General features: G+C 42.5%; 1 protein-coding gene across 2 annotated transcripts in view; it reads left to right on the top strand.

Moving 5' to 3' along the window:
* The window catches only part of efna5b (ephrin-A5b), a 156,689-nt gene that overhangs the window by 17,703 nt on the left and 118,691 nt on the right, over window positions 1-20,295 (top strand). For both annotated transcript variants that reach the window (XM_052068532.1, XM_052068528.1), the window contains exon 3: window positions 8,424-8,583. In XM_052068532.1, coding sequence (XP_051924492.1) covers window positions 8,424-8,583 — 160 coding nt within the window. The remainder of the gene's footprint in view (window positions 1-8,423; window positions 8,584-20,295) is intronic.

Raw genomic sequence — 20,295 nt, 5'->3', positions numbered from 1 at the left:
TGGTCAGCTACGCCAGAAAGAAAGGAAAATCTGTTGTGCTCCTGAGCACGATGCACCACGACAAAGCAGTGGATGAACAAAGAGAAAAAAACAGAAGTGATCAAATTTTACAAGACAAATGGAGGTGTAGACACGATTGACCAGATGGTTGGCAACTACCCGTGCAAGCGACAAACACAGAGGTGGCCCATGGTGCAATGGTACAACATAATTGACATCGGCACCCTAAATGCCTACACCTTTTTCATGGCTCAGCACCCAGATTTCAAGAGTGGCATCACCAATGCACGACGGCTGTTCCTCAAAGAGCTGTCAAAGGAGCTTGTCACACCACACATGATGAGTCGACTGGAAAGCTGCACCCAAATGCAAATCCCGTTTATTGAAGCAATGAAAAGGTGCGGGGTGACAAAAGCCACCACTAAGACACAGGAAAGAAATACACAGGGCCAACCAAAGTGAAAAAGGTGTCAGATCTGCCCAAGTAACAAAGATCGCAAAGTCAGCAATAGGTGTGGGAAATGCAATGTACCTGTGTGCAATGATCACTGACAGAAAGGCAAAACAGGCAATGCATACAGACAGGCAGACAGACAGACAGACAGACAGACAGACAGACAGACAGACAGACAGACAGACAGACACACACACACACAAAATGGATGTTCACATTTTTCTATTGCTATTCTGGGTAATTTTTCAAAAATGTTAAAAAATTAAAAATAAAGATATTTCAAACATGAAATCATTCCTGTATGGTCCTAAATATATTACAAAATTTTATAGAAGTGATTATTCTTAACTAAAATGACAAAAATGTCATTAAAAAAAGCATTGATTGTATTATGGGTCATTTTTCACCCACCTATGGAAGAGTGTAGGGGCCAGTCACTCATGCATCTAAGGGTTAAGCGGCTGCTGGCTGGTAATCCCAATCCTTGACTGCACTGAACACAAATGTATCCCTATAGTACATTTTGGCGGCAGAAAGACTCTTCACGCTTCGCTTTGTAGCTACAGGTATATCGAGTCAAAAAAACAGGAAACATCCTTAAGCTCATGTACTGTAAACAACTAGCCAAAAAGATCCGCGTTGTCTGCGGGCAAGAAGCAATTAGCGAAGAAGGAGATGCTTTCATGTGACGATTCTGCCGTATTATTCTAACCGTGTCTGTTGACTCCACCAACCTCCTCCCTTCGGTCCTTCAGCCTGCTGGTATAAGACAAACACGGTGGCCCAAACAGGCCTCAATCCGTGCCGCTGACGTCTGGAGAGTTTTATGGCTCGGTTCCCAGGGAGCCACTGGAGATTCGGTTTATCTCGGACTTTACATCTCGGAACCATCCATCATGTCAAAGGCTGATAGTGAAAAGCTTTCGTCTCACACACACAAAAGTGTCTCTGGCGCATTTCCGACATCTACCTGCCCACATCTTCGTCTGTTTTTGTCTCGCTTCTTGTACTGGAGGGGGAAAAGGTTAAATCGGGTTGTTTAGATTGGTTGTCTCTGGGTAAATCTTCTGGGCTGAACCCTTTGGAGTGAGGTCATAGAAGAGCAGTCAATATGGATTAAGCCAAATTGCTGGGTTGCTTAAGGAAAAAGAATCAACGTGGCTCAGAAAACCCTTTCAAAAGTCCTCCCCCCCCCGACTCCCCCTTTTTTTCAAAATTCAGGCAACACCGTTCAATATACTAAAACATCCATCCGGACTCTGCAATGAGACAGCAGTTGCACCCTGCCCAAAAATGAATCTGCTGCTTAACTTGGCAGCAACTCCACCAAATTTCCCAGAAACCACTTGTGGTAGTTTATGCAAAATTGTGTAAAATACTCTGGCCAATGCAGGCCAACCAACCAACCAATGCAGGCCATAAAAAAAACATAGTTGGCAAGGACAGCATAAACATTTTGTTTTACATTTAACCCCAACACGCACAGGACAGAAATGTTCCAAAGTAGCATATTACAGAGCCTTCCTCCACACACACACATTTTTTTTTTACCGTACATAGAAATTACAAAGTCCAACATTCCTTCTGGTTCTGATTATCCGGGCATCGTGAGACATTTTCTTGGGTGACATTTCCAAAGAGCCGTCACTCGAAACTCTTTCAACTTTCCTTTCGGAATGTGGGCTACATTATACTGTATATCTATTTAAAAAAAAAAAGAAAGTGGTACCAGGGTGTGTTTCGTTCACACGTTCAAGAAATTCCATAACGATAATTACTCTCCGGAGTAGATCAGTGAATGGCCCACAGATGGTGCCTGATATTTTCGTTTTTTTTAAGATGAACATAACTACAGGGTGGCTTTAAAGCAGAAGTAAGGAATATTTTGGGCATCTCTCTGCAGTCGTGATGTCGAAATAATTGTTAAACCCCTTTAAAAAGCGTTTCTTGTAAGCTAATCTGCATTTTGTGACGGAGTTAGTTGGATATTGCACAAACATTGAGAAAACCGCACTCTACCTTTGTCGTAAGAATAAAGACACCCCCTTAAATGCCACAAAAGACTGATTTAAAGGTATTATTTCGTTCATTCATTATACGCTTGGCACAGAGCGTAAGAATGTTATTTGCAGTATAACTAATTTCAAGCCCCTGCAAATTGATGCCACAAAGAACCAGCGAATGCTAATTGAGTCAGACAAATGAACGAACACAAGCGCCAAACGCAAATCAACATTGAGAGTCGGTAGTCTGCAAACAAAATTGAGTTCAAGCACTGCAAACAACTCTTGATCAGCTGCAATGACTCGAATGTAAACAAAAAGTCACTTGGCCAACGATAACACACCACTAAAATTATATTAAATGTATTATGTAGCACCGGGATGCTATTATCCTTAATACAAGTTTGTTTTTTTTAAAGTGCCACTATTGTTACTACCTATTAATATTATTTGACATAAGCACAAACTGGGTTCAATGTTGTTTGTTTTTATTAAATTTTTTCTATATAGAGAGTTAACGAAAGTAGATGATCCGGGTTGGCCATGGCAATTGCCGAAATGTTTCACTTCTTGTTATGAGACAGCATCATCCATTATTCTGCTGCAGATTTTTAACAGCCTTTTTTTTTCCCTGCAGCTAAAATAAATTCCAGATTAGCTTTTCTCTGTCGTGACGCTTGAACAGTCTATAAAGAAGAAACAGGCTCATTTTTTTCCCCGTTAGCTGATGTATGTCGGACTACGGACTTTGTTTGTCTTGGCCACAGCTGCTCTGTAGGGCGACGTCCTTATGTTTCCTGTTATTGTTGCCCCTTTTCCCAACTTTCTTACCCAGATTTAACAATCAAATGGTATTAACTTTGCGTTGGCAAATGATTTTGTTTTACCTAGCGTGACAAGAAAGAAAAACAGATTGTATAACGTGGTGCCGGGCAAGTATGTCAATTTTTCTATGTGTAGGATTAAAATAAATACGAAGATAGTATGTTATTGTTTGAGTGTAAATCCAGTGTTGGGCAGGTGAGCCCTCCCTACCTCACACACACACACACACACACACACACACACACACACACACACACAGAGGGCAGATCAAATTACTCTCACTGAATTGTAATCGGGCCAATTAAGGGATCACATGCTATAGCTGTCCTCGCTCAGCATGTGACTGACATTATGCCACAATCCTCAGGAAGGACCTTGGGCTCCGCGGACTAATATCCATCACCCATAAAGCACCACAGCGGCCCCGGGCTGCCCATCACAAACGGAACCATCTGCCACTTCCATCTGTACCCACTTTGTTAATTATTTTTGGGGCGTGGAACAAACCCTTCCCTCCGTCTTTTCCCTCTCGCCGTACCAACTTTTGAAGTTGCTCTTATTGACGTGCCTTTTCGTAGGCATGTTTGCATATTTGGACTAAACCCTTTCCCCACTTTCTCGTGTCTCATCATGTTGTCACTGACGTTAAATCGTAGCACCTTTTGGGGTTATTTGTGTGTGAAGCGTATTCCATGTGTTCTCCGCTGATAAGACTCCATCCAAGCTGTACTGCAGGCTGAGCGCCTCTTTGTGTCTTTCAACATCTTAATAAAATTGTAGATTGTATCGCATCTCTACTTTTTAATCATCCCAGCCCACTGCATCGTTCAACACATTCACATGTCCAGCCATGTATTAAACATCATAAAGCCCAAGGCTCTTATCTTCTTAATGAAGCGGGTGTCTATTTAAGCTGTGTTAGCCTGAGGTGGTTCATGTGCATAAATTTTGCTCGGCGAAAAAAAAAAAATAGGAGACATTTTCATCAATGTCTTTATTATTACTATTTCAACCTGTGCATCATCTGAGGTCATGTCAGACATTCTAATTGTAGCCTGACTAAATTAGCTCGCAAATTGCCGCCCTGATAAGCTCAATGTAAATACTTAAGATCTTTCTTTCTTTATTTATTTATTTGTTCATTTCTTCCCCCGCTAATTGAAGTAGCCCTTTATAAGGCAAGGAATTCAATTTGGTAATTCAGCTTGAGTCAAAATGGACATGCCTCACGATAAGGTAACGTAACCATGAGATTTCTTCGAGCCAATCAGGTACGAAAAATATCATATTCATCCATCGAGTTTCTGCAACACTTCTAATCACTAGTGCCTATCTGGCACACTCACAGAAGTGTCCGAAGAGGGTCAAGAATCACCTCGACTGTGATGTAGACATGCTTACCCCTAGGCCACAAAGCTGCGCCGTAATGATTACAAAAAATTGAAATATTTTGAAAATAACGTATTATCAAGTGAACACAATCATAATATTATGACAAATGAATGGCAGGTATTACATGAATATATTGTACAGTTCCGCTCCATTTGTGGCTTACATCTCTGATTTTTTTTTTCCCTTTTCAGTCTGGCCTTAATACTCTTGCATGGAAAGCTGTTGATAAGAAGGGAAATGCGTGATTCATGAAAGGAATTATTATTATCACTGTTATGATCATGAAAAACTATTTTGACATACATTTTTGACATTTCTTCTTGTCTTCAGATTTTGATTCACCAATCTGATGGGACTGTATGTGTGCGTGTGTGTGTTGTGTGTACGTGTGTGTGTGTGTGTGTGTGGGCGGCTACAAGCAATAAAAATCAAGCCCAGTTTCATCTGATCTTGGCAAGAATTCCACTTCTAACACGGAAAATCCCATTTGACCTGAACACATGATCATATCTCTGTCAAATCTCATCAGATTATGTTGTCAATTGCGGTATCTGTGTGGGATTTTATGACAAGTAAGGATTGCAATGGGAAATGTGACAAGACATTCTCGGGTTGGTTTTTTGGGTTGCACGTCAAGAAGCATTCCCTTCTCTCATTGCTTGAAGTCCCGATACACTTGTTCATTTGGATTCTCATCTACAACACGTCTTCTTATCCACAAAACACACTTCCTCAAACAAGCACTTTGCGTGTTGAGATCGCACCAAAAATGCACTTAGTAAAAGTCGCAGCAAAAAACTCTGTGGTAAGAAAAATAAAATAAAGGTTTGCGGCCGCCACTTTGTCAACCGCCACCCCAACCTTGGCTACATTGTGCGGTCATTTAAAAGCCTGTTCTCAGTCCGATTCATGACTTAATTTCTGCCTTTTTGTCTTTAAAGGTCTGTTTATCCAGTCAGGGAGTGAGTGCGAGAAAGAGAGACACTGGCAAGCGCCGTCAAACCAAACTAAAGGTTCAGCGTCAACAGAAGCGAGTCGGCAGATCTCGGTGGAGAGAAGTTAATTTGCTCTGGATTCATCTGTTGTCAAAATGTCATGTTAGTGCCACGGTGTTTGCTACGGTTAAAGTCAGGAGAAAATGGGATCACCCATTTAATGAGGAAAATGCTTTAATATTTCATTTTTGTACAGGCGTGTTGTGGATCAATTCATGGAAAAGGAGTGGAGAGTCCTGCAGAGGAGTGTAGCCAAATATCTGATCATGAGTCAGGGCTCAGGAGAGCCTGAAATGGGTGGACGTGGCTGGAAGATGTGGGCCTTGCTTACTGGTCCAGTGGAGGGGTGGGTGGGAAAACACTGGGAGAGCATACCTGTGACAAATGCCACAAAGCTGCGACATGTTGAGCATTTTGGTTTTAAAGTAACCCTCAAGGGCATTTTGGTTGCTTGAAAGTGTGGTTTCCCTCCAGAACCAGTTCATCGTGTTCCCCCCCGCCCCCTGTTCTTTTTTTTTTCTTTTTCTAATGGACCGAGGGCTTGAAGCTGCAGTTCTTCCACTATAAAACCAAAATGTTCAAGATAGGAAGATATATTGTGCTAGATCTTAACAAAACAGAGTGGCTCCAGTACCATAAGGATGCTGAGGTGGCCTTACTTCTAAAATCATTCACCCTGTACAATTGACCACTTTTCACGCTATAAAATTTGGAGTTTGAGCAAAAATGTTGCCTCAAAACATGTCCGCATTTCACAAGACTTCAAGTAAGTGAGGATCTAAAACACGGTTGTCAAACTCATGACTCTTGCGGGCCACGTTTTGAGTATGGTTTCACTTCAAGGACGGTTATAACTGTGAAAAAAGAAATACATAGTCTACCGTGTTCATTATATCATTACTCGGGCATTCACTGTCTTGTGTTAACTGTTCTGTTGATGGCAGAGCGGGTACCCGCAGCGGCTCCTCTCTTCTGTGGTTGCACTGCGGTTGATAAGAAAGAAATTTCACTGTGTTGCACATAGAGCATATTTGACAATAAAGTTGACTTGACTTGACTAAGTCGGGAGAGACTCACCTCCCAGCCAAAAGAAATATGTTAACATGTTCTCCCCGGGCCCACGTGGGTTTTCTCCGGGTACTCCGGTTTCCTCCCACTTTCCAAAAACATGCATGGCAGGCTGATTGAACACTCTTAATGGTCCCTATGGTGTGAGTGTGAGCGCGAGTGGTTGTTCGTTTCCGTGTGCCCTGTGATTGTCTGGCAACCGGTTCGGGGTGTGCCCCGTCTACTGCCCAAGGACGGCTGGGATAGGCTCCAGCACCCCCCCCCCCCCCCCCGCGACCCTTGTGAGGATAAGCGAATCGAAAATGTTCACTTCTTTTCAACTTACATGTACAGTTATTAAATGTGTTAGGATGATGACACTAAAATTAATGCATTCAAGTTCCGTTATTCCTTATGGGATAAACGGAACACTATTGGACGATAAAGTTTCCCCCCCACATTCCAAACTTGCATATGAAAAGTCCAAATATGCAAACACAAATCAAAATGATCGTCTCCGCCCATAAATGGACACGATAAAACAAAATTTGTTGTATATTCTGGCTAAACCGGTGACTGTTTCATATTTCGGATAAATCTCGGAAACATCTACAGAAAGAGGCTGTAAATAACCAGGGTGTGTACCCGTCTGAGTTTCGTTCTAAAATTTGGAGATATAGAGCCGGAGTCGAGCTCGGGGCTATCCCATGCAGGAGTTTTACGGCGCGGGCTATCGACTGAAGGGCTGTTTTATGAAAGTTAACGAGGGAGGGCCATGCCCCGTCCACCACCCATGCCCAAACTTAAGTGCTTACAAGCGCCTTACTCACCAGATGTGTAAATCTCCCTCCTGCTTCCGACCACTCAGAAGGTCTACAATAAAGCCCCGGTGCCGTCTGTGGTGTTCTGGGATCAGCGGGGAGCGTTTGTGTCTTGTCTTATGTTTATGACAGCACTACGTTCTGCTTTAAACACCTCATATACACACACACACACACACACACACAAAGGCTCGCTGTGATTGACTGCCCTGACCCTGTGCTGTCAAAGCCGATATGCAAAGGTTGTCATCCGCTTTGCGAGCGTGCGTGGAGATGAAATAAAGGAAAGGAGTAAAAGGGCAGAGATTGTCTAAAGGCCTCGTAAAAAACAAACACAAAAAACAAAAACAGCCATATAGATGTCAAAGTGAGACGCGCCGTCGGCCTCCTTATCTGCGTTTACAAGTTGTTCAAGTCTCGGGCGCCTCGGCGAGAGATCGGAACAGGGGAGACACGCTGCCAGATGAGAAATCAATATGGCGGGAAATTAGATCTTAATAATAGCTTGTTGTAACTCCAAGGAAATTTCACATGAATCAGTACTCAAAAAGTCGCTCTTTTTTTCAAAAATGTTGGCGGACACCGCTCTAAATTTTCCATGGGTGTGGATGTGAGTGCGATTGATTGTTTATCAATACGTCCCCAGTGATTTACTGGCGACCACTCCAGGTTAACCCAATCTCTCGCACAAAATCAGGCTCGACACTCGCGACCCTATTGAGGGCGAGTCCAATACAAATGGATGGATTTGTTTTTCAGCTATACATTCTGGTCATATTATGAGTAAATAGAAATATATTGTTCCATGAAACTTCATCCCTTTTCCAGCTATGGATCACATGCTTGTCTTTGTCTGGCTCACTGCGTCTCTCCTTCTCTCCCCAAGGCCTGCACTGGTGCACAAATCCATCGGAAGGCTGTCATTGTTGTTCGTGTTCTTGCGTCTCCCATGTCAGGAGGTCCCATGTCTTGCCTGAGGCAAGCAAGCATGAGAGAGAGGCAAGGCGGATGGTGGGCAGGGGGAGGCCGGCGAGATGCCGCTACAGGTAAGAGCCAGATCGTGCGGTGTACTTCCTGAGTGGTTGACAGTCAGCAAATCCGGACACGCTTGTGCTCGTTTATCTTCAAAAAAAAGATTCCCCGTCCTCTTGCTTCCCACCAATTCCCCATGATGTGACTTTGATTGACATGAAGGCAAATGTGTTTTCTTTCACCGCTGCTCGGATGTGACGCATGCCACAGATGATGCGCGGTTTTCTTTACACAACATATATTTAGAGAGCTGAGGTTTCTTCCTCCAGGCTGATAGGCCTCCAAAAAAGCTATTTAGTCCTGCAATGACTACATGGAAATGTTCACTACGTGCCTCATCTGGAACCTAAATTCTTTGAGGGTTCATACACCTTTACCGAGTTCAAATTCTTTTTTTTTTTTATCTCTAACACTTTGAGACTATGATTTTATTTTATATTTTTTCTTCTTCTTTCTACCTACATTCTTGCTGCTGGAGGCTGTAAATTTTCCCAGTGTGGGACAAATAAAGGATATCTTATCTTATCTTATCTTATCTTATCTTTACAAGTGCCTCTTTACAAGTGTTGCATCTGCACTGTAGTTACCAAATAAGCTAACAGTTAGCTTCATTTCTTCCATTTCTTCTTTTACCGCAACTCAGACTGTAAAGTATAAATAGCACATTATGATGCCCTTAAAAATCATTGTTTCTCCTGTTTTTGACACTTTCCTGCAATGTCTCTACTTGCTCATCCGCCTCGCTCTCCAAAGAAATGCAACTGGACCTCGTGGTGCAAGACAAGGCAAACAACAACACCAATCATTAACTCATTAGCATCCGGATCACTGAGCATTTTCCAACACACTCTTGTTGCAGTTTAATGAGGCAGGGTACATATTCAAACCTGAAAAACCAGCGTTGCTCTGTCATCATTCAATCACTCCCAAGGCTCGGTAATTAGACAAGTCTGTGACTTTTGTTGGCTACCACAGAAGTTTCCTCACTCGAAACACTTTATTTAAATAGTTATAACAAGAAATAAAATGAGTCAAAAAACAAGTGCATTTGGTAATGAACTCTTTTGAAAACAAAGCAAAACGAGAGCATGCAAACTCCACTGATGTACAAGTCGAGATTCAAACTACCAGAGGTCAGCATAGTCCACCCAGTCAGTCCATCAGTGAGCTCCCGTCAGTATTTCAGGTCGGCCTAGTCCGTCTGAGTCGTCGGTGAACGGACAGTCGAGAACAGACTTAGGCTAACTACATCACACGTAGGTTCTGCACACTTAAGAAATTTACAAGGAACAGACTTGACCCAGGTTGGTCGGCCTGAGATAGTGACAAAAACAGCAAAGGACTGATGGACCTTCTGTCAGTTTGACGGAATGCCCACTTCTGCGAACTACAAAACTCAAAACATTATGTCAACGGTTACAGTGTAGCTGTCTTATGATGGTGACAGTTGGATATTGCAAGTGAATTACTGCTGCCCTTATTCCCTCTGGGAAAAGTTGTTTTGAAATGTGAACAAATCTGGGGTTAATCAGCATCCCTGAATGGATTGGGTTTGTCCTTGGGAGTCTAGTTTAATTTATCGTGGTTGTAAGCCGTGTCTTTTGTTTACATTTGACTGAAATGCTTTGGGGTTTGACCTTGAAAGCTCTGAGTGGGACATTTCCTACTTCCCAACAGTCTCAAATGCAGCATCATGGTTCAATATGACAAGAACGTCTGAACTTTAAGTTCTGGAACAACAGACTAATTTAAAATGTGTCTTTAGGGAATGTGGATAATGCATGTGATTGTGTTGTGATTGTCACAAAGACCCTGCAGACATCTGTTTGAGATGGGTGAGAGGCCGCTCGCTGTCTGATAGATGCCTTCTTCTGTTCTTTGTCTTAATGATAAAACACACCAGCGGAGGCTAGACCCGCTTGGCCTCTCTGTCAGCAAATGCCACCAGTAATTATGATGGCGTTGGCGTTGTTAGGTCTGTTTGACTGGGTTTCACAGATGAATTGGACTCGGATGACCCCTGTGCTCCTAGGGGGTTCTCTATGAAGGTAATTGCTCCAATATCCTGAACTGCTGTGATACATGGTGCTGACAAGTTGGTATTAGTCAAACACAGTGATACTGAGAGTGCCTTTGGTGTTGTGCTGGCCTACCGGCTCACAGGTGTTGGAATGTGCAATCCTGACACCGATATCCATGTTGTTTTGATATTCTTTACTCAACATACTGTATATCCAGAGTCAGATATCCAAAATATCTCTACCATGACAAATCCAAACTTAGTGCGCCATAGTCCTCTTAGAAATCTAAATCAAGTGTTTGGCCCCAGGGCAAAATCTACTCAAAACTTTGGGGAAATGTTCAAAGATGAATGAACGCTGGCCAAAACCTGTTTAGTTGAAAGAAAAATAACTTCAACTAAACCTTAGCTATCTATCTAACTCCCTGGCTGAATAGTTACCGAGCTACCTGGCAATCTATCCAATAGATTCTCATTTGCTAACTTGTGTATTAGCTGGAGACACTGCAGACTTATAAAATTGGTCTTACTGTGGCCAACTGCCTCTTAGTGAGTAGAAAATACAGTAGACAGGAGACCCTCGCCGTTTTTAATGTGTTCATGGCAGCTTGGTTTTCATTGTTTTTCGTGAAGTGGATCATCAAGGTGAATAGAACTGAGTAGTGTAGCAGTGGGAAAGGGGCATTATTGTTGTGTTGTTGCTCAGGTTGAGATTTGTGTGCAGTGCTTCTACAAAACGTTTGCTAATCCCCATTTGTATTTATTTTCCACAATACACAGTTGAAAGAGGAGCTCGTAAGCAAATATGAGAACGAATACACTGCAGTCCCTCATGAATTGTACTGTCAAACCAGAATCCAGGAAACCAAACTAGACTTTTAATTGTGAAAGACTTTTCTTATCCCTCCAAATTTTCTCAACCTACGCACTTGTACCGAAGACTTCTCTCAAAGGGACCAACAGGGCCGCTTAAGGACACTCCACCTCCATAGCCTGTTAAGATCTAGAGTTCTACACTCATCAAAATTAAATCTCAGGAAGGATAGTTAATGTAAGAATGAATATCATTTAAATGCTTTGGGAATTGAGACAGGTCTTATCCGTTTTGTAGAGCCAAAACTATCTTTCCTGCGAACGTTGAAATATCTTTAAAAGTACTCAAAGTCTAGATGCCTTTGCAAATCCTTCAGGTAAGTCAGGACAAGGGTGTTCTCTTCGCACGTAGTATCAGTCACATTATTTCTAGGCTTTTGTCAGGATTATATTTGGTATTGTGTTATTACTTACTCTGATTCATGAGTCGACGGAGGTGCTGCCATAGTCATTCCTCAACATTCTGCGGTTATCTGAAAATCATTGTGATTGATCTCACGTATTTCGTGCATCACATCACTGGATGGGAAAGAATTAATGACATCACATTGCGGGTGTGAAGGGCGTCACTCCCGAGTCATAACTCCGACTCCATCCTTCAACAGAGAAAGACAAATTAAGAGCACGAAAAGATAACGATCTCTTGCAATTGAAAAATAGTTGGACCAATCGGTCACCGTGAGGTGAGATGAGAAACAGGAATAATTTTCGACAATTGCATGTCTGGGATGTATGCTAATTCAGTGAAAGCTCCTAGGCTGCTGAACACAGCTTGTTCCAGGAAACTCATAGGAAATTGGAGAAATAGAAATATTTTGGTTCCTTGACTTACAAATTTCATTCATTACGTGACGAAGCTGGTAACATAATTTACTCGTATGTCAAATTTCCATTTTTTTTAATGTGCAGAGTGACAAATGAGGCTGTTGGAAAACTTTTTTTAATAATGGCGATGACAATGAGCAGGCTAAGCATACGCTAATGCGATTGTAGCTTCATAAATGATGCAGAGTCAAGCTTCTGAATTGTTGGCCTCTCCCTTAGAGCAATGACATAGCAAAAAGCTAAGAAAGTAGAGTTTGAACAGAGAATCAAGTGGTATTAATAAGAAATTAATGTTCTCTAACTTGAACAGATTCACACTGCTATTTTTGTGCCACTTTGCTTTGAGCAATTTGGCTATTAGCTTTGTCCCCGCACTGTGGATCTATAATTTCTTTCTGGAGCAGAGCCGTAAAAAGACAGTGAAGCATCAATTTCGTAGCGGGGTTTCAAATTGAGACTTGAGCATGCAGAACTGAATGCACATTCATTGCTATAATGAAAGGGTAGAGCACCAAAGAGGACTCGATAGTTACCCACCCCCTCGCTCTTTCCAGCTTTTTGCTCATGATTGTATGTACAGTAAGTATCACTCACAGTTGAGGAGGGCCTCTACAAATGGAGGCCCTCATCGCAGAAGTCATGATAGGGGAGGTACAATTCGCTCATAATATCTGTATCTGCGGTGTCCTGCCTTAATTCACTTTTATTACATTCATTCATAATGCTCTCATAATGCACTCATAATGATGACATAGGTAGCAGCCAGAGGATTTTCACAGTGTCACATTTATTTATCACATACTGTGATTTGTCATTTGCGCCTCTTCGGGTGCTTGTTAATGAGACCATGTTGGACTTTTCTGGCATAGACGAAAGGATAAAAGTGGGTATTTTTTCCCCCCTTCGTCCCAACTTTCCTTGGTGGAGTTGATATACTTGAAGAAACAATATGTTGTCAACATTTCACAACTGATATACATTCAGGTCTTGACTGTGTAACTCCAGGATGACCGCTACATATTTAAGGACACATATTTTGGGATGTTAACACAATTATCAGTGAGTCATCAAACATCAACAGTTAACGGCATAGCACGAACTAGCAACAGGTTTTTGGCAGCAATACGATACAAACCGCGTGCTTGTGTTTGTGAAGGGATACAAACCACGTGCATGGGTTTGTGTTTGTGAAGGCAATTTTGGCAAGCGGTTGGAATAATGAGAAGGCAGATGAAGCTGCAAATGATCAATTTGGATATGGTTACTCTGAATTATTATTTGTCTTGGTTATTTTCTCTAAATAACAATGTGTGGTTGCATTTCATTTTTCAGAGACATTTGAATTGTGTTGGTAGTAAGAAAAATGATTCTTGCATGTCGGCCTCACAATGTCGGGTTACATTCCTGTTTGGAGTTTGCATGTTCTCCGCGTGCCTGCGTGGGTTTTCTCCGGGTACTCCAGTTTCCTTTCACATTACAAAAACATGATTGTCAGGTTCATGGAACACTCTAAATTGTCCTTCTGTGTGAGTATGAGTGCCCAGTTCAGGGTATACCTCGCCTACAGCTGGGATAGGCTCCAGCACACCCTCAAGCCTTGTGAGGATAAAGCGGATCGGAAAATGGATGGATGGATGGATCATTATCAGTTCTCCAAAGCTTGCAAATGATCTGATCATTTCAATCTGGTGTGCTGGAGGAGGAAGACATCTAAAACAGGCTGGATGGGGGCTCTCAAGGACCGGACTTGGCCACCACTGGCCTACATCAACTTTAAATTTTACATGTGGAATTCATTTCAAACGTTTAAGTTACCCAGGAACATGACATGACATTCCAGTAAATGAAGCACTTATGCACGTAAATTATTTGTTACCCTACAGTCATAGTGATGGAAATGTGACTTTGGTTGTGTTCTTTAAGACTGCTTTTAAAATTCAATGTTCTTACCCCGTGATACTGTGCTCAGCGTTACATTGCCAACTACTGGCCTGGTATACATTACGGTGGACCCCCTGTGTTCAAGGATAGGGAATGGGCCGACCCGTTAAGAGCGAAAATCCATGTACTCTTTTTGCCCTTTGAACTACATGATGATAGGGGAGAAGGGGTCTTTGTTTTAAACACGCTAAATTCTTTAAAAAAATAATAATAAAAACACTGACAAAACTTCATTACGCATTTTTAGAGAGGAAATCAACCCCCCACCATGTTAAAATATTACAAAATATCGAAAAGATTAAGGGTTCAAAATTGGGGGGGGGGGGGGAATCTGTAAATATGCAAATCTGCGCTTGCCGAACTGCAAATATGGCGTGTCGGCTGAATTTTGGTAGCTTGTGGGCAATGGGAATCTGCTTCAAATTGCAAAGCAAGAATGGCGTATGATGGAATATCACAACATTGTGGATCAAAGTTGGAAAGCAAAACACTTTAGTTTCAGGCCAAATAAATATTTAGACAATTGGGTCAGGTTATTGTGTGTGTGGGGGGGGGGGGGTGCGTATGTGTGCTGCTGACTGATTTCACAGTGGAACCAATGAGAGAGAAAACCAAACACCATTACTGTAAGATTTCTGACAAACTAGGTGTAAGTTACTGAAAACAGCTTCTTTCACACCAATGTTGAGTGAACCGATTCAGTTCAAGAATAACAAATGTCATTAATTCTTTATCAGCCCATGGAATGTCCAAATCTTTAAAACAACATTCCACCTTGCAGCAATCTTTCAATGAGGGGATTGGGGCTGTTCTGTTTTGACCTTTTGATATAAGATGAGCAACATTGTGTTGTATGACTGGAATTACAGTACAGAGATGTGTATGGTACAAGATATTTTTGGGGGTCCCTTCACACCTGCAATGACCTTTCATTGAATGATGGCTGATTTATGCAGGACCTCAAATTTATTTGAATTGTAATCATTTGTCAAGAACTGTTTTAAGTCAGAGCCCATGGACTAAGACAGACAGATTTATTTATTTATACAGCCTATTCATTCAGAGGGTAGTTAACATTACAAGAATGGAAAAAAGGACAAGTTTAAAAACACATGATTATTAAGTCTTCTCTTGTCCTGCCCTTCTGATGGCTTCTGGCACTCCCAAGTGGAGTCTGCCAAAATCAAATGTACACACAAATGGCTTTCTTTCTCAAACACAAACCAGCCATCTCGATTCTCGGAATGTAACGACCTCAGCTGGCCGTATTGAAGATTTTATTCCTTATCGACAAGTATGACCTTGTCCATACTGTGTGACACACCGATGCTGTTCTAATGGCCACATCGCTACCCATCCGGTGGGCCATCATCCGGATTCAGGGCAGGGCCCGGCCCACCAGATTAGTCCTGCTCATCGATTTGTGGCAGCTCACCACGACTTAGTCAACCCCAAGGTGTCTCCTCTATGACATGCCATCCTCCTGTGATTTAGTTTGCTGACGCTCTAAGTGCATTGAGTGTGACAATAAAATATTTAATCTTATATGCATCCTGAACAGGGAGGACCATAAAAGGGAAAAGCGAAGCAGCGGAGCAAGGCGAGCCAGCTAATATTCCCCATGAGCTCTGACGTAATGCGAAGTATTTGTGTCAACTTGAAGAATGGGATACACGGATGCTTAGGTTAAGTATGCTTTGCGTCCAACTGCTTTGATCTTGAATGATGTACGGGTGATTTTTGATGTGGGACGTGATACTTAGCGGATTGTCAAATAATCATCATCTCTTCACCGTGCACAAGGACACTAATTCTTTTCAAATCGATGGAGCATGACAACGTCACATCTGTGACCTAAAGACACTGGATCCCATTTTCCCATTTTTACGCAGGCTACCAGCCTTATCTGTGCTAACTGTCTGAAGCGTGTAATCGTATAAATAGGCTTACAAGACACAATACATGCACAACAATTCCACTGCTTCAGCAAACAATGACATTTATTATGTGAGCTGTAAACGGATAAATCCTAAAGCTACCGTATTCCACTGTATCAATACACTGATTTTTATTACTTTACTTGAAGTACAGTATCCCACTGCTAGTATTGTATGTATCCCTGTAATGTATACTGGATGCTTCATTGGATACACCTGCATGGTTGTGTGCGCTGTACAATATTTTATGTATGTTTGTATTTGCTTTATGTGACAGCCATACCTAATGTTGTGGCTCGTAAATATCCAAACGAGTGTCATAGAGTATACAAGAGGCAGAGAAAGAATGCCACTTGAAGATGAAGACAACCTTCATTGTGGCAACCAAATATGTTCCACGTCAAGCCTGAGTAACTGACACTCAACGATAAAGTATGAAGAAATGCAACCTGTTGACATGTGCCAGAGAAAGAGAAGCAGAAGGATGCGATGCATTTCTCTTGAATCTGCTTTTGAGCCACGTGTGTGAAAGCAGATGAACATATTGCTCGCAAATGGTGAGTGACCATTCAGCAACCTTTCTGTTTGCGTAGAAGCGTCGGTATTTGTTCCATTTCTACACTCTCATGTCCTATTTCTCCTTTGATTTGTCATCCATCCGTAATTCCACCTCCTCACCCTCTTTTTATGTCCTTAATCATCTGCTGGCTTGCCTGAGCTGCCATGTTGACACCAGACAAACCGAGCCACATTCTCACATCTTTTTAATGAGCCTGTGTTGTTATACAGGCCTCAATTGTCCTGTTGGCAAAAGAATAGCGGCCTTTAAACAAAAGGTGCTAACCGGCCCTCATTCTGGGCCTCTTAAGACTCTGAATGTGAGACTGACTGCGAGACGAAGAGAAGAAATCCAAGATCAAGGCCAGACATTTGTCAGTTTGCCCCGAATTACTGCTATATGTCAAAATAAAACTCTTGATGAAGTGATTTATCTTGTATCAAAAATAACATAACCAGAATTGATGGCCAAATCCAAGAAATAAAACACTGAGGGTAATTTCAGATGGAAAGCAGAGCTTCAGTCTTCGCAGAGATGAGTGTTAGCTAATCGTGGGATCAGTGTTAGCTTCTGCTAGCCGTCACATGCTCGAATGTTGCACAAATTCACCGCACAGATTGAAATGTGTAAATCAACACCTTGGCACTGAAACGCTTCCTCCACGAGTGAAACGACAATGCAATATTTATGAGCTTTGCTTTCACCGCTTGCTAGCAGCAGCTCTTGATTCACTGCAATGCCAAAAGTCTGCTACTAGTCATCATGGTAATGACAGCCATACTCAGCAGTGACCCAGCACTCCGGGGAGGCGGTGTGACGAGCGTCTCATCTGAATGAGACCCCCCCACACACACACACACACACACACACACACACATCCCCCGCCTCAAAATGTGGCTCAGTCGTGCATACGGCCTCCACGGGCCTTCAAGTATTCCCCACGATGTCTGTGCACGCTCCCGATGTGTGATACATGGTTACCAGCGCGCAGGGATAAATAATTATCTTGGAGCTGCACTATACATGAAAAGCTTTTGTAGGCTAGGTCTTTTTGTAGCCATTTTGAAAAGGCATTTCGAAAGGTATTTAGCAGTAAACTTAATTCCTGAGTGATTATGAATTGCTTTGATATGTTATTTTGTCACGGCGGCCCGGTAGTCCAGTGGTTAGCACGTCGGCTTCACAGTGCAGAGGTTCGATTCCAGCTCCGGCCTCCCTGTGTGGAGTTTGCATGTTCTCCCCGGGCCTGTGTGGCTTTTCTCCGGGTGCTTCGGTTTCCTCCCACATTCCAAAAACATGCATGGCAGGCTGATTGGACGCTCTAAATTGTCCCTTGGTGTGAATGTGAGCGTGGATGGATGTTCGTCTCTGTGTGCCCTGCGATTGGCTGGCAACTGATTCAGGGTGTCCCCCGCCTACTGCCCGAAGACAGCTGGGATAGGCTCCAGCACCCCCGCGACCCTGGTGAGGATTAAGCGGTTCGGAAAATGGATGGATGAATGTTATTTTGTCGTATGAACTGAATAATATTTGTGGCGCTGCTTTGGCTAGTTTTTTTAACCATGTAAATCAAAGTTTTTTCCTGTGAGAAGTACTTTTGAAATATTTTTTTTTAAAAGCTCACTTACTTCTCATGTAACTACTAGCGGCTATGGGAAAAAAATGCAAAATCCACCTACAAAATGATAATAGTGGTTGACCTGATTATTGCCTCTCTTTCCCACCCGGCGTCTGTCCATTTGCACAGCAGCAGATGAAATTGATTCACAACTGTAATTACTTCCTAAAGGGACAGGTTGCTATCCCGGAAGTGGGAACGACGCTGTGACAACGATGTGTTCCCTTTATTTTTTGAGTGGTCTATTCATTTCGATGCTTTTATTACTGTGGTTAGATTTTGCAGTGGTTCTCAACTCCACCGCAACATACTGAGAGCTGCTCCTAATAGTCCCCCCTCTCAATTAAATGTAACTAAATAAATCTCATAATGAACGACAACGTAACAATAAACACGGATGAATTAATACCACACTATTCTCAAAATTGAGAATATTATCGAAAGAGAGACACATTTGTCCAGCTGTTGTATGAGAGCTTATTGGGTGTGTCTTGCAAGTATTCAAGAGGGGAATAAAGTACTTTGCTTTATCACCAATACTCCATGTTAATATTCCCCACTGTCGTTGTTGAAGTAATCAGTTCAACTCACTATGACCGTGACAGCAGGTTAAGGAGGGCCGGGGAGGAGAAAAGCTCCGTGTCTGTGCCAGAGAAAATGAAAGCAGCATGGGGTGTATGTGCTGCCCTCTAGTCAGTCAAATATGCTTGTTATCAATGTGTGTGTGTGTGTGTGTGTGTGTGTGTGTGTGAGAGGGAGAGAGTGCATGTGTGAGTGAACACAGCAGGAGAGGAATGTAGTCATAGCTGTAAAGTGGGTGTGAAAACAGCCATGTTCACTGACCTCTAGGACGACCTCTCCACCCCTCCTCCCCTTGCTTGTTGATAGTGTCCTGTGTGTGTGTGTGTGTGTGTGTGCGCGCGTGTGCACGCCCGCTGCCAAAAATGCATGAAGAAAACGTGGGGAGAACCAAGAGAGTTGATGGAAGTCCGTGCACTGCATGCGCTCATGTGTATGCGTGTGTCCGAGTGTGTGTTATTGTTGGACGCAGCAAGAGAATACCCCCAGATTTAACACGGACCCGAAAGGAGAGGTCAAGGGGATTATCTTAAAATATTAGCCCACCTCTGGCCCCATCCATTCTCCTTGTCCAGCTTTGAAGACGGCCGGCACCTGTTGTGTGAACACACACAGTAAGTGTGGAACTTCTTTCTTCTTCACGTGAGGATAAAAATATTCATAAAGAAGTCCTGATCCCCCAAAATCTCTTAAAGCGGGGTATACACGTATAGATTTTTATCATTTTAACATTTTTTTTTAAATAGGGGAAGACCACATTTAATGAGGCGAAACATATCACCATGTCCTCTGAGTGCTTTTATCGTTTGTGGTGTACTTGAGACGTCATCACAAAATGCCACCACCATGTCATTACCTCCAGCAACATTTGCAACCCCCTCCACTCACTCACAGGGCATTCAGAGTGCGGGAAAATAGAAAGATGAAAGTATAGTAGTGGTAGTGGTGGTACTTTGTAATAGTAGTCGTCACAGCAGCAGAAGAAGAAATACTGTAGCTGAACCTTGGGTAACTGTTAGCTTATCTGTTAAGTACTTATCTGGTAAATTCCTTGTCTGCAAAGGTTGATTTGAGTTAACTGGACTGTTCCAGTTTGTTGAAGATGTTTCACTTTCAATCCAAAAGGCTTCTTCAGTACTACAATTTTAGGGGTTTCCTTATTTATGCCTCTGGTCGGTGTGTTATTTGCGGGTGGTCGCAAAGGGGTTTTGTTGTTGCCGGGCGTGGTTGGTAAATGACTGTCCTGCGCACCAACCGGTTATTCACTCGCCTGGTGGCAAAACAGCTTGTTAAGGCCAATCTTTTCATGAAATCAGATCATCTTTGGGGGAGGAATGTCAGGACCTTGTAATATAGGCAGATGATAGGTGAAGC

Source organism: Hippocampus zosterae, chromosome 6 (assembly GCF_025434085.1).
Source record: "Hippocampus zosterae strain Florida chromosome 6, ASM2543408v3, whole genome shotgun sequence".
In the NCBI taxonomy this organism is placed as follows: Eukaryota; Metazoa; Chordata; class Actinopteri; order Syngnathiformes; family Syngnathidae; genus Hippocampus; species Hippocampus zosterae.
The sequence above is the reverse complement of the archived record's forward strand: the minus strand, read 5'-3'. Positions and strand labels throughout refer to the sequence as shown.